This window comes from Saccopteryx bilineata, chromosome 12 (genome assembly GCF_036850765.1).
Source record: "Saccopteryx bilineata isolate mSacBil1 chromosome 12, mSacBil1_pri_phased_curated, whole genome shotgun sequence".
NCBI classification, from domain to species: domain Eukaryota; kingdom Metazoa; phylum Chordata; class Mammalia; order Chiroptera; family Emballonuridae; genus Saccopteryx; species Saccopteryx bilineata.
Window position 1 is genome coordinate 713,952 of NC_089501.1, and position 14,860 is coordinate 728,811.

The 14,860-nt window shown below is 41.5% G+C and overlaps 1 protein-coding gene across 2 annotated transcripts in view; it reads right to left on the bottom strand.

Annotated features, from left to right (window-relative positions):
• Nucleotides 1–4,834, bottom strand: part of BVES (blood vessel epicardial substance) — a 38,926-nt gene extending 34,092 nt beyond the window's left edge. The window contains exons 1-2 of one of the 2 annotated variants that reach the window (XM_066248010.1): nucleotides 4,643–4,827; nucleotides 4,083–4,240 (exon numbers count right to left, since the gene is read on the bottom strand). Coding sequence is in view for 1 of the 2 variants with exons in the window: in XM_066248009.1 (XP_066104106.1) it covers nucleotides 4,643–4,727 (85 nt within the window). In the remaining variant the exon portion in view is untranslated. Of the gene's footprint in view, nucleotides 1–4,082; nucleotides 4,241–4,642 lie in introns of both variants that reach the window. The other variant, XM_066248009.1, reaches the window with a different exon arrangement.
• Nucleotides 4,835–14,860: the final 10,026 nt, after the last annotated feature.

A 14,860-nucleotide genomic window follows, 5' to 3' on the forward strand; every position in this document is an offset into this window, starting at 1 on the left:
TATATGTATATCTATATATATCTGTAATATCTACATATCAGTATATAAACATATATAATGGTGATGGAGAAAGGAATGATGGAATTTACCTAGTTAAAAATATAATCCCCAATGTTCATAAACTATAACAATTACAAAGTTATTTAGTATAGTTTCCCATCATATTTCCAATAGTGACACTAAGTCACAAACCAGGAAGACTAACTGGAATAACTGATTTTTTGGAATACTTTAAAAAAAAAACTAACAACCTCATATTTAAATATAATTGCTTGAAATATTTGGTAGGCTCTATTTTTATATTGTGAAATCACTATATCATACGTATATATATCCTGAATTTCATATATGTACATAATAAATACATTAATCATTTATATATACACAGAAAGATATAACAATTACTCTTTCTTTCAGTGTCTAATTTAAATTTCTACTTTCTTTCCCATAAAATCCTAGTTGGTTGCATCTTGCAAATTGAAAAGTAGTAAACTTCCATTTTATTTATATGTAGATCATGAATATACATGAACTATTTAATATAAAAATCTGTAGCAAATACATCTCAAAGAATATATATTTTACACAAAATGTCACTACTTTCCGACTATATTACCTATCTCCCATCTCTGATATTTAAAAAACTCTTTCTATACTTTTCATACAGTGTTAGAACAATTTTACTTAGTAAGGACATTTATTATGTATCTTAACACTATAAGATACATCCAGAAGAAGCAACGGTATTGAATTTGAGGAACAAAAAACATTTTTACTAATTTACACCTCTAATTAGATTTTTTTAAAATAATTTTTTCTATTATTGATTATACAAGTTGGTCCCTGAAAAAAGCTATGTAGATTTCCAGAATAGGTGAATTATTCTGCTCAGTGGTGGAGCCTCGGCCTGGTGTGCAGAAGTCCCGGGTTCGATTCCCGGCCAGGGCACACAGGAGAGGCGCTCATTTGCTTCTCCACCCTTCCCCCTCTCCTTCCTCTCTGTCTGTCTCTTCCCCTCCCGCAGCCAAGGCTCCATTAGAGCAAGGATGGCCCGGGCGCTGGGGATGGCTCCTTGGCCTCTGCCCCAGGCGCTAGAGTGGCTCTGGTCACAACAGAGCGACACCCTGGAGGGGCAGAGCATCGCCCCCTGGTGGGCAGAGCTTCGCCCTTGGTGGGCGTGCCGGGTGGATCCCGGTCGGGCGCATGCGGGAGTCTGTCTGACTGTCTCTCCCCGTTTCCAGCTTCAGAAAAATAATAAATAAATAAATAAACTTAAAAAAAAAGAATTCTAAATGGGGACCAAACATACCTTTAAATGTAGTTTAAAATATGTAGCTTTCTATATAAGGTCATGCAATTAACTATACTTTTCCATTCATTTTTTTTCTTCATACGAAAGTAAAGATCTTAGATGGTAGAATAACTGGTGCAGGTTGGGCATTTTGAAAGAATGTTGTTAGACAAGTGTGGAAAAATTCCACATCTCTAAGACAATATAATAAAAACAGCCTCGGGCAGTGGCACCCTGGATAGAGCCTCTGAGGTCACCCACTAAAGCCCGGGGTCACCAGCTGGATTGGGAAGACACTGGCTATATCCCTAGGGTGCCAGCTTGACCCCAGAGGTTGCCAGTTCAAGTCCCAGTCAAGATACATATGAGAAGCAATCAATGGCACAACTAACTAGAAAAGTTGACATTTCTGTTTCTCTCTCTCTCTCTCTCTCTCTTAAAAAGAAAGATAAAAAAAATACAAACTTACAAATGATCATGTCAATTAAAGATCTATGCATAATTCTGAAATAGCTCATAAATACAAGACAAATAGTTGACTTAGATATTGATTTTCTGCAAAAAGGAAAGAAATAATAAAAATTCAACTACTTTCCAAATGTTTGAATTAATAAAAATATAGGCCTATTGGGACTGTGTAGGGAGGCATCAGTATTTTGATAACTCTATTTACACAAAATTTGCCTTTAAGAACCAAATCAGAATTAATCTCACAATTTCTGCTGGAGAGAGAATGATAGTAAATGTCCTTTATCACTAATAAACTAATGTCAGTTTCAGCTTATGTATTAGTATCACATAAGCTAACAGTAACTACCATTTCTATTACACTTTAGAATGTACTTTCACTCCCATTGTCCTTTGTTCTTCTAATTACTCTATATTCTCTGTGAAGTAGGGACGATGTTATATTCATCTATGAGAATCCAACAAGTGAAAGTCATACGAAAGGGTCAAAAACAAGGAGGAACACAGTTAGAAATCACTTTTCAAACACCCCAAACCTCAGCAGTAATCCCCAAACCTCAGCAGTAAAGACAGGAGAATGCCTACCCATCCTGAGGTTGAGAGAACTGGCCTATACTGTAAGCCCCAGAGAGCCACTTAAACCAGGGCAAGTCACCTCTGCTCCTTGGGTCTTCTTCCCTCTGGGGTCAGAGGTGGCTGGATGGACTATAGGTTCTCTGAAACCTCTTCAAGTTTTAATAGTCTGTGCTTCTAATACACATTTATATAATAAGCTAATTATTACATGCCATCCTCCCCACATCCACCTAAATTACACTTATATTGCCACCTAATTCACTGCAGTTCAGTTTCAGACTTTTAAAAGTTCTTCAAATGGCACTAAAAGTATCAATTTTTGGTACAAAAGAAATGATAGGAAAACTACAATCTACTGACTCATGAACCAGGGAAATAATATGTTTTTAAATGGTGAGATCATTGTACAACATATTTTGATGCACTATACCTTACTAAAGATATATATATATACATATATATACACACATAATAGTATATATATTTTTTTGTTTCTTTTTAAAAAGATATTTATTTATTTTAGAGAGGAGACAGAGAGAGAGAGAGAGAGAGAGAGAGAGAAGGGAGAAGCAGGAGGCATCAACTCTCATATCTATCTGCCTTGACCAGGCAAGCCCAGGGTTTCGAACTGGCGACCTCAGCATTCCAGGTCTATGCTTTATCCACTGTGCCACTACAGGTCAGGCTTTATATACATTTCTATATGTGTTTATTATTTGTATAAGATTACATATTATATATTATTTATTTACTTGCATATTTACCTATTGTCTATTATTTGCCTATGTATATTTATCTGCATGTCTATTCTGAAATGCTAGCTACTTATCATCACTAAATATTGAAAAGATCTTGTTGGTTTCAGCTTCCTTTGATCAGCATTCGTGAATGTAAGTGGCTTACATTGAACTATCCTTATATGGAGAATGAATGGGTCTAATAAGGACTTGTAAATTGGTAAACGTTCAGATTGATTTTGATTAAATTGAGAAAACTTTTTTTCTTCTATTAGTTCTCAGAGTCTAATTACTAAAATTAACTGTTCTAGCCTGACCGGTGGTGGCATAGTAGATAAAGAGTGGACCTGTGGCCCTGAGGTCCCAGGTTTGAAACCCCGAAGTCCCCGGGGTCATCACATGATCCCATGGTTGTTGACTGGAAGCCCAAGGTCGCTGGCTTAAACAAAGGGTCACTAGCTCCTCTTGAGAGACCCCCACTTCAAGGCATATATAAGAAGCAATCAATGAAGAACTAAAGTGAGGCAACTACAAGTTGATGCTTCTCATCTCTCTCTCTTCCTGTCTGCGTCTCTCTCTCTCTCTCAATAAATAAATAGATAGATAGATAGATAGATAGATAAATAAATAAATAAAATGAAGTCCTGTTTATCTATTGGTTTTCAAATGGGTGTTTGCAGGGGTAAATAAATAAATGGAGCCATTAATCTTAACCCTTCCCCAAACTACAAAAATGAAAAAGATAACAGCAATGAGCAAAAGGTGTGCTAGTACACTTATTATTCTGTAATTCTAACGAGCCTTTGCACACCTTCAATATCCTAAAGGACATTATATCGCTAAGAGTCTTTTCGCACTTAAAAATAAGCCGTTTCTGTGACTTGTCTGGCTGACAACCAGTTTCCCAAAGCCTTGTTAATGAGGGCGCGGGGGTGGCGCTGGGTGGAGTGGTAGTGGTGGCGAAGAACTCTGGTTCCCTAGCCATCTACACCCCGAAGGGCCCCCCTTACCTGGCTCCTTAAAGAAGGAGGGTCAATGTCAACTGCTCCCCTTGATTCGGAGCTCTCGGACCACGAGGGGTGTGCACTAAGCGTGGTGTCTGCCTCACACTCCCAGCTCCAGCTGGGTAGCGGCACAGCGCACCGCCTCCGCGTAGGACCTGGATGCCCTAAAGGGGGCGAAAGGCAGCCGCAGTGGGTTCCGGGGCAGGTAATCCCAGGAGCCCAGCGCAGAGAGGAGAGGCCGGATTCACCAGGGATTTGTAGGAGGCAGAGCGCGGGAACGGGCACCCAATGGAGCCCGAGCGCCTGGGGACGCTGGCGCTGCCAAACCAGAGCTGTGGCAGCTGACACTTAAGGGTCTCTGGCCTCGATGCATACACCCGGGGAGAAGAGTGGCTTCCAAGGGCAGGGAACCCCGAGAGGGTGCGGCCAGTGAGAAGAGGGCGCAGATACCCGCAAAGTTGCTCCCAGTGGAGCAGGGATCCAACTTTCGCTTCCCGATTTAGCCCGGGAGCGCGAGGCTGGAAATAGCCGGGCTCACGGCACCAGCTGCGCCTGCCACTCCTTACCTGGCTTGTCCCTGGAACCGAGCCTGGACGGTGCTGGCCAAAGTTTGGGGCAGCAAGCGGCGGGGCGCGGGGTACACGGGCGCATCGGCTCAACCGACACCCGACGCCAAGGCCTCCGCAGATTCGCGGATCCGGAGGCTCCTCGACTTGTGTCGGATCCCCGCGCTCGCAGTGGCTTTGACTAAAATAGGCATCGCGGCAGCCGCGGCCGGGGTTGGCTGGAGCCCACACCGCGCACGCGCCCGGCGCCCCGGCGCCCCCCGGCGGTGGAAGCCTGGGGCCTCCACCCCGACTGCCCTCCGGGCTGCTCCAGCTCCCCTGCCACGTCCGCACAACCGCGATCACTTTGAAACACCCACTTCTTTCTTTCCTCGTTTCCTCTCTACTTCTCGATTCTGTCCTTGTTTGGGCATGAAAGGGGGCGCGGGCGGCATCTTGGGACCATCGGTATTGGTAGCTCATCCCCATGGAGATAACTCGAGCAGTGGAGTCCCAGCAGAGAAAAGTCAGGATAAGATATTAGAACTAGAACCTTCATTTCCCCTCAAAAGTGGAAGACCAACTCGCGTAACTCCTTCCTAGACCAGTCGCCCACAACTCAACACAAGCTGGGAAAGGTCGGAGAATGCGCACATCGCGTCTGAGCCTGACGGCGGAGGCTGGCGGTTCGGTCCAGACGGACGCAGGCTGGCGCCCTCGGGATCCGCCAGAGACCAGAGCGAGCCAGCCCTACTGCTGCGGGTGCCACGTAGGAGAGACTCTGGACCCGAATCACTGTTTTGTTTTCAAAGGAGAGCATTTTCCCGAAATGTGCATTCCCAAGGCTGTGCAGGGGCCTCCATTGTAAGCCAAGCTCCACCGAACTCGCCACGTAAATTGGGTAGATTTGGGACCTTAAATTGGAAAACAAGACGTGAAAGGATGCGCTGATCAGTATTTACTATTTATAAAGGACAACTATTTGGGTAAGAAATGCAGGGCAAATTAATGAAGAGTTGGCATGAGGGGAGGGTTGAAGGACAAAAGAGGAAGAAGGTTAGATGGGCAGTTTCCTCCTGAGTGTCCCATTATAGGATAGAATTTGTGCCCAGAGTTAGAGTATGAGGTCCCTCATGTGTGTCAAACATGATCTAAATATACAAAACACTACAGATACATTATAAAGTAAGTACCTAGCAGGGCCAAGTCTCACTAGTGAAGGGGTTGTTCATCATTACCTTCAAGATCATAGGCTATAGTGCTGGGCCCACCATGCTTGAATCCTGTTTCTGTTACCAGCTAGCTGTGTGACCTTGGGGAAATTACTTAGCTTTTCTCTGCCTCAGTTTCTTCTTTTGTACTATGGGATCATGATGATGATTGCACCTGTACCTCCTAAGATTATTTTGAGTATTAAATTTTATACACACACACACACACCTTAGAGTGGTACGCAGTACATAGTTCTATGTAGATGAATATGTGCTGTACTTATAAATTTCCTTCTCTGACATGTTTGAAAAATGATATAACTATATAAGATTAGTTTTCAAGGTTACTTCTTCAGATTCTATTTCTTTCTAGATACTCTGCCAGCTCCTTTGGTAGCTACCAATAAATACACTTTAGGATGTAGATGTAATACTCAATGTGCACAAAGTTTTTGCATGGCTAGTCATTGGAAGGTGAAAATAATTAATACTGGAAATAACAAATTCTAACCGTCAGGGACTAAGTAAATTATAGGACAGCCAAACAATCTTGTTATAGGCAGCCATTAAAGATAATTTATAGAAAGATAATAAAGACATAATAATGTCTATTCATTATATAGAAGAAAGATCAGCAAACTATGGCTCCAAAGTCCAGCTTACTTCCCATTTTTGTACAGACTGTGAGCTAAAAGTGTTTACATTTTTAATGGTTGAAAAAAATTAGAAGAATATTTCATGACGTGAAATATATGAAATTCAAACTCAGTGACCATAAAATTTAATTGGACTCACCCACCTCATTCATTTATAGCTGCTTTTGTGCTACAAAGGCATTATTGAGGGGTTCCAACAGAAACCATATACCCCTGCAAAGCCTTAAATATCGATATTTACTATTTGGCTCTTCACTGAAAAATTTTACTAACCCTGACATAAAGTGTACTTTGTGCCAGGAACTATTATAAGCGGCTTACAGATATTAAGCTATTAAATCTTCACAATGGACCCATGAAAAAGGAGTTAAAGGAATTACTATTTTTATCTCCGTTTTATAGAGGGGAAACTGAGATAATAGAGAGTTTGAGTCGCCTGCTCAAGATCACACAGTATTTTTTTGTTTTGTATTGTTTTATTTTTAAGTGAAGAGAGGGGAAATAGAGAGACAGACTCCTGTGTGCACCCCAACTGGGATCTACCTGGCAACCCCCAGCTGGGGCTGATGCTCAAATCAATTGAGCCACTGACTGCAAGGGGGAAGAGAGAGAAGGGAGAGAGGAAAGAGACGAGAAGCAGATGGACACTTCTCATGTGTGCCCTGACCAGGGATTGAACCTGGGATGTTCTCACACTGTGCCAATGCTCTATCTACTGAGCCAACCATCCAGGGCCTGATCACACAGCTTTTGAGAGGCTGAGGCAGGATATGAACCAGGCAGTTTAGTTTCAAAGCATGAACTCTTTTTCACTAGCTACACAGTTTCTGTCACCTTCTAACTCTAGCTATCCTGTCTCCCATGGAAAGATGTTAAATAGAAAACGATAAGTTACGAGAGTGTGCAGAATATCACAAATCATCCAAGTTGACAAATACTAAAATGCTTATAATCCTTAACTCAGAGTTGTGAAATTGTGATTTTTCTTTTTTTCCTTCCCTCCTTCTAACCATCCCTGCTTCCCTTCTTTCCTCTAACTCTTCCTGCTCCTTCTCTTTCTAAATTGTCTACAGTTATCATGTTACTTTCATAATAATTTAAAAACATTTATTAAAACAGTAGAACAAATTTTGACTTTTGCAGAAAAGAAAGCCAGACTCCAGAGGTATGGTTATCGAGTCATGTGAAAGACTGCATACTTTTATGAAAAGAGCACTGAATTTGATATCATAAGACTTGAGTCCTGGCTTGATAACAGTCTGTGTTTTCTCTGTATCTATGTTCTATAGACACAGGGACTGAACTAGACCTAAACCCTTCATTATAACATATCTAAGAATTAACAGCATAATTTTATAGTTAAGTTTCTTATCAATGATATATAAATACTCGTTCTGTGAAATTCAAAAGAAGAATTCTAGACACAAAAACTCAGGTTTGAGAATGCTTTAGGCTCCTTGGTCTCTTCCTGCTAGTCATGAAAAGGTCAGATTGAAAGATTCTCTGCTATATTTGAAACTAATATGATGTAAGGGGGTAACCTGCACAGGATAGAATGGAAATGGCATGAGGTATACATAACAAAATATCAGGCCTGACAAGGTGGTGGCGCAGTAGATAGAGCGTCAGACTGGGATGCAGAGGACCCAGGTTCTAAACCCTGAGGCTGCCGCTTAAGCGCAGGCTCATCTGGTTTGAGCAAGGCTCACCAGCTTGAACCCAAGGTCGCTGGCTTGAGCAAGGGGTCACTCAGTCTACCGTAGCCCCCTCCCTCACAGTTTCCTCTTAACTTTAGTGTGATACATTTTTCACAATTAGAGAACAAATATTAATGTATTATTATTAACAAGAGTTTACATTAGGGCCTGACCAGGCAGTGGCCCAGCAGATAGAGTGTCAGCTTGGGACGCATTGGACCCAGGTTCGAAACCCAAGGTCGCTAGCTTGAGCACAGGCTCATTTGGCTTGAGCGTGGGCTTACCAGCTTGAGAGGGGGTGCTGACTTGAGTGTTGGATCATAGACATGACCTCATGGTCGCTGGATTGAGCCCAAAGGTCGCTAACTTGAGCCTAACATCATTGGCTTGAGCAAGGGGTCACTCAGTCTGCTGTAGGACCCCCACCCCCCGTCAAGGCACATATGAGAAAGCATCAATGAACAACTAAGGAGCCGCAACAAAGTATTGATGCTTCTCATTTCTCTCCCTTCCTGTCTGTCTGTCCCTATCTGTCCCTCTCGCAAAAAAAAAAAAAAAAAAAGTTTACATTAGGGTTTATGTTTGTGTTGTACAGTGCCACAGACTAGCATGGCTAGTAATTGTCCAGGTCCTGAGTAAGAATGGTGTGGTATTAAGAAATAAACTCAGAGAGAAAAAGAATGGAATCGGGAGGTCTCTGCACAGCCAATGGCTTGCAAGAGCAAAGCAAAGTCCTGGGTCTGCTTTATTATATAGTGCAGAGCCATATGCAAATAAGAAAGTCTGATACAAAGTCACACATCTGATGCATAAACAGGAATTCTCTTTTTTTAAATTAATTTTAATGGGGTGACATTGACAAATCAGGGTATATATGTTTAGAGAAAACCTCTCCAGATTATTTTGACATTTGATTATGTTGCATACCCCTCACCCAAAGTCAAATTGTCTTCTGTCACCTTCTATTTGGTTTTCTTTGTGTCCCTCCCCTCCCCCCACCCTCTCCCTCTTCTCCCCCTCACCCCTTACCATCACATTCTTGTCCATGTATATTTGCCAATTTATCTCCATGGGCAAGTGAAATAAAAGACAGGATAAACAGGCCCTGGCCGGTTGGCTCAGCGGTAGAGCGTCGGCCTAGCGTGTGGAGGAACCGGGTTCGATTCCCGGCCAGGGCACACAGGAGAAGCGCCCATTTGCTTCTCCACCCCTCCGCCGCGCTTTCCTCTCTGTCTCTCTCGTCCCCTCCCGCAGCCAAGGCTCCATTGGAGCAAAGATGGCCCGGGCGCTGGGGATGGCTCTGTGGCCTCTGCCCCAGGCGCTGGAGTGGCTCTGGTCGCAACATGGCGACGCCCAGGATGGGCAGAGCATCGCTCCCTGGTGGGCAGAGCTTCGCCCCTGGTGGGCGTGCCGGGTGGATCCGGGTCGGGCGCATGCGGGAGTCTGTCTGACTGTCTCTCCCTGTTTCCAGCTTCAGAAAAATGAAAAGAAAAAAAAAAAAACAAAAAAAAAAACAAAGACAGGATAAACAAATGGGACTATATCAAACTAAAAAGCTTTTGCACAGCTAAAGACAATAAGAACAGAATAAAAAGACAAACTACACAATGGGAGAACATATTCGACAGTATGTCTGATAAGGGGTCAATAACCAAATTTATAAAGAACTTGTAAAACTCAACATCAGGAAGACAAACAATTCAATCAAAAAATGGGCTAAAGAAATGAATAGACACTTCTCCAAAAAGGACATACAAATGGCCAATAGGCATATGAAAAAATGCTCAACATCACTAATCATTAGAGAAATGCAAATTAAAACCTCAATGAGATATCACCTCACACCAGTCAGAATGGTGCTCATCAACAGAACAACATATAAAAGTGCTGGCGAGGATGTGGAGAAAAGGGAACCCTCCTGCACTGCTGGTAGGAATGCAGACTGGTGCCGCCACTGTGGAAAACAGTATGGAGATTCCTCAAAAAATTAAAAATGGAACCGCCTTTTGACCCAGCTATCCCACTTTTAAGAATATACCCTAGGAACACCATAGCACTGTTTCAAAAGGAGAAATGCACCCCCATGTTTATGGCAGCATTGTTCACAATAGCGAAGATCTGGAAACAGTCCAAGTGTCTGTCAGTGGACGAGTGGATTAAAAAGCTTTGGTACATATATACTATGAAATACTACTCAGCCATAAAAAATGATGATATCAGATTATTTACAATAACATGGATGGACCTTGATAACATTATACTGAGTGAAATAAGTAAATCAGAAAAAACTAAGAACTATGTGATTCCATACATAGATGGGACATAAAAATGAGACTCAGAAACAGGAATTCTCTTAAGGCCAGGAATCCATTTAAGGCTAAACAGAATCCTCTCAACATGCATAACTGAAATCAACCAACATCAGTACAAACAAGGGATGAGAAGAAGGACATGTAAATTGCCCCTAGCAATTTAATCAAACAAGTGAGGTGGGGCGATGGGATGAGTACAAATACTCAGATTCATAGCCAATATGGAGTTGTGGGGAAGAGCTTAACCTTTAGCTTAAGCCTTAAACTGCGAGGGCTTTGCCAGCTTGCAGTCTCCCACGTACAGTCCTATGGGTTTTGCCAAATATATAATATCATATATGACATAATAAGAAATATATATTTGGTCTTTTCTCAGTTTCTGGTACAATGTTCTTAAAACCCTTGTAATTTCCTGAGTGATAAAGGTGCTAGGAGCATCTTTTCTTCTAATATTTAAACGTGGACCCTCCCCATTCCTGACACAGCTTTCCTAAAGCCTTTGTAATTTCCCAAGTGATGGGGGTGATAACAGCATCTTACACAGAGCTCCTAAATCCCTTGGAATTTTCTGGGTGATGAGAGTGTCTTCTGTTCTAATGACATGACTCTAAGTGAGCTCCAAGTAGCTTCAGGGTAGGTCCAGGTCACCAGAAAGATGAAGCCATGATTAGAATGGTTAGAACTCTCAGCCCCTTGCTCCATCCTGTGGAGAGGGGCTGGGCGGGGTGGGGCATGGGCAACTGAGTTATTAATTGATCTTAAGTATGTGACAAAGCCTCCATAAAAATCTCTAAACTAATGAGTTCAGAGAACTTTCTAGTTGGCAAATGCAAATAAGTGCTGGGAGGTTCGTGTGCCCCAACCCCACAGGATAGAACTCCCACACTCAGGAATCGTCTGGACCTTTTTCTTTGTACTCTTCATCTGGCTGTTTGTATGTTTTATTATATTCTTTATAATAAGTGTTTCCCTGCGTTCTGTGAGTCATCACAGGAAATTAACAAATCTGAGGACAAAGTCATGGGAACCCTGACTGATAGCCAAATCAGACGTAAGTGTGAACCTGGGACCCATGATTTGTTATTGGCATTGGAAACGGTGGGCAGTCGTGTGGAACTGAATCCTTAGCATGTGGGATCTGCACAAAGTCTGGGTATTTAGTGTCAGCATTGAATTGTAGGATACCCATTTGGTGTCTGGAGAGCTGGAGAACAAGTTGGTGTGACAAAAACACACACATTTGATGTCTGAAGTGTTGTGAGCAGAGGAAACAGATTTCCTTTGGTAATGTCATGTACCCCCCATTACAGCATAATGGTAAATATGTCCTAGAAATCTCCTGTTCTCCTCCTAATCATTCCTCTTCTGCATCCCAGCCTAATCCCCTGGCAGCCACTGATTGATTTTGTTTGTGTGTTTGTTTTTTTTACTGTATCCATACTTTTGCCTTCTCCAAAATCCCACAGAGTTAGCATCATTTAGAATATTGTCTTTTCAGACTAACCTCTTTCACTAAGCAATATACATTTGAGATTATTTCATGTCTTTCTGTGTCTTGATAGCTCATTTTTTAAATCACTAAATAATATTTCGTAGTATGAATGTGCCACAGTTTGTTTATCCATTCACTATTTTTAAAGAGTGTTGGGCAGATAAAATGTATTATGCTCACTTTGTTAAAGATAACACGAGGAGGCCGTCGCCCAGGTGATATTAATGTGTGTTGGGGTGGGCTAAAGGCAGGCAGAATCCTTGTAGCCTGGGGCTTGGTTTTGGGATTAAGCCTTTCCTACCCTTTTTGATGTGGGGTGGTACAATCCAATCATGCCTCAGAAAGTGACTTTGTATTAGAGACTTCCCTATTTTGTATATTGGATTAAGGGTTTGGATTTCTACACTATAAAATGGGGACTGAGCGGGAGCTTGCGCTCTTGGTTCCTGAGATTATCATTAGAGGAGAGAGCAGAGCAGAGAGCAGAAGGAGGCCACGTAGAGTAGGCCAGGAGAAGCAGCCAAGATGGCGGAGTGCTGAGTGAGATGCCAGTTTGTGCAGAGTTTGTATCTGGGATAAGGAAGGAGATGGGGAACTGAGGAGAATAAGGCTGGTGAGCTAGAAACCTTTGATTCTAGGAAACTCGGATAAGTCAGTAGCTTTGTGAGCACTGAATGTGATTGGGTTTTGGAGCCCAGTGTGTGTTTTTACTTGCCCGCCGGGTGCAAGCTAGAATGAAAGAAAATGGCCTATCAGTTTTTGGCTCTGTTGTTTCTTTACCAACTGTCCGAATCCAATGCGAACCTGCATGGGCCGGGCTGCTCTGATGGTGTCCCCGGCCCTGGCTCCTGGCTTTACAAAGAGCATCTTGGTTTCTTCCAGTTTGGGGCAATTATGACTAAAGCTTCTGTAAACTTCTGTGTTCAGGTTTTTGTGCGGACATGTTTTCAATTCATTTGGATAAATACCAAAAAGTGCAATTGCCATATCATGTTTCAAACTCTGTGAGCTTTATAAGAAACTGCCAAGCAGTCTGCCAAAGTGACTGGACCATTTTCCATTTCTACCAGCAGTGAGTGACAGTTTCTATTGCTCCACATGCTTGCTCACATTTGCTGTTATCACTTTTTTGGATGTTAGCTATTATTATAGGTGTTTTTTGCTTTTTAAACTGACTCGGTTATTTTTTCAAAATAACCAAACAGGTTATGCACTGAACAGGTATTTTATATTTTGATTAAATAAAAAACAGGGAACAAACATCCCAAAGCAAGGCAGTGCAATCTTCCACATTCTTGTTGTATCTCAAGGCCCACAGTCTAAAAAAAAGGTTAAAACTAACCATTCCAGTTCTAATACTAAATACTAAATTCAGGAAGAAGCTCTCTGAAAAAACTGATTTACATTTTATTCATTGAGTTGTTTATTTAACAAATCTTAAAAGAAGCAAAATGCAACTAAAATTTTAAAAAGTGACCCAGAACTTTAAGAGGACAGTGAATTATGAAGACAGTTGCAAGAATGGAGGCTTTGGAATTAACATCTAGATTTGAACCATGGTTTTACATTTAATAAGCGCAGTGAGTTCAGATCATTTATCAAACTTTTCTAAGCCTCAATTACTTGTATGTTAAACTGGGAAAATAATTCTTAGCTGACAAGATTGTTTTGACTTTTAGATACTATGTTTTTAAAAATGTCTGCCATCCAGCTTTTGGTAGCTTCATTGTACGTCTCTTCTCATTCCTTATAGTGCTCTGTACACGGAATACAATCAATAAAAATTGTCAGAATTTCAGTCATTCAAATTCCCTAGTTTGATGAAATAGTTGAAATATTCTATAACCACTTAAATAGCTAAGATGTAGTTTCATTTCTCTGGATTTTAAATACATAGAATGTAATATATACAAGACTGATGTTTCAAATATTTGTACATTCTATTTGTTTCATTCTATTTGTACATTGCAAGAGTTTGGCACATGCTAAAGTTTCTGGTGGTTTGGGATTTCCCTGGAGTAGCCAGAAATGAGGTATTGGCTTCAAAAACAAACTCATGAAATATGTAATAGTACAGATTCTAGAAATCAGCACTTGGCAGAGCTAAGTTACAGTAATTCATCATCTTGGTGCTGGCAGTAATGTGCATTTAGTGAGTATAATGTCAAGAATTAGCAGACCAATACTCTGTCTATTCTTCCTCATGTAGCTTTTCTTCTAAAACAGAAGATTTGCATTTGTGAATTGTTTGTTTTAAACATGAACAATAACAGATGAAAGCCATAGGTGAAGCATTTAGTAAAATGTCTTAATTTAATATTACATATATTTATTTACTAATTTATTTTAGTTAGAGAGAGACAGAAAGACAGGGACAGAAAGACAAGAAGGGAGAGTGATGAGAACTCATAGTTGCAGTACCTTAGTTGTTCGTTGGTTGCTTTCTCATATGTGCCTTGACCAGAAAGCTCCAGCTAAGCCAGTGATCCCTTGCTTAAGCTAGCAACCTTGGGCTTCAAGCCAGCAACCATGGGGTCATGTCTCTGACCCCACACTGAAGCTGGCCACCCTGTGCTCAGGCCAGATGAGCCTACACTCAAGCTGGCTATCTTGGGGTTTTGAACCTGGATCCTCAGTGTCCCAAGCTGTCACTCTATCCACTGTGCAACCACCTGGTCAGGTTGTCCTAATTTTTTTAGGAAGTTATTTCAAAGAGAAGAAATTTATTGTAAGTAAGTAAGCACAACAGAATCTCCTTTTTAAATGTCAAAAGAGGATCAAAGTAGCTCTTAATTCACAATCAGTCCCAAAGAAACTTCAGAGCTGGAGCTCAAGTTGGATTCGCAAAACAAAATTTGGTCCTGGGTCCAT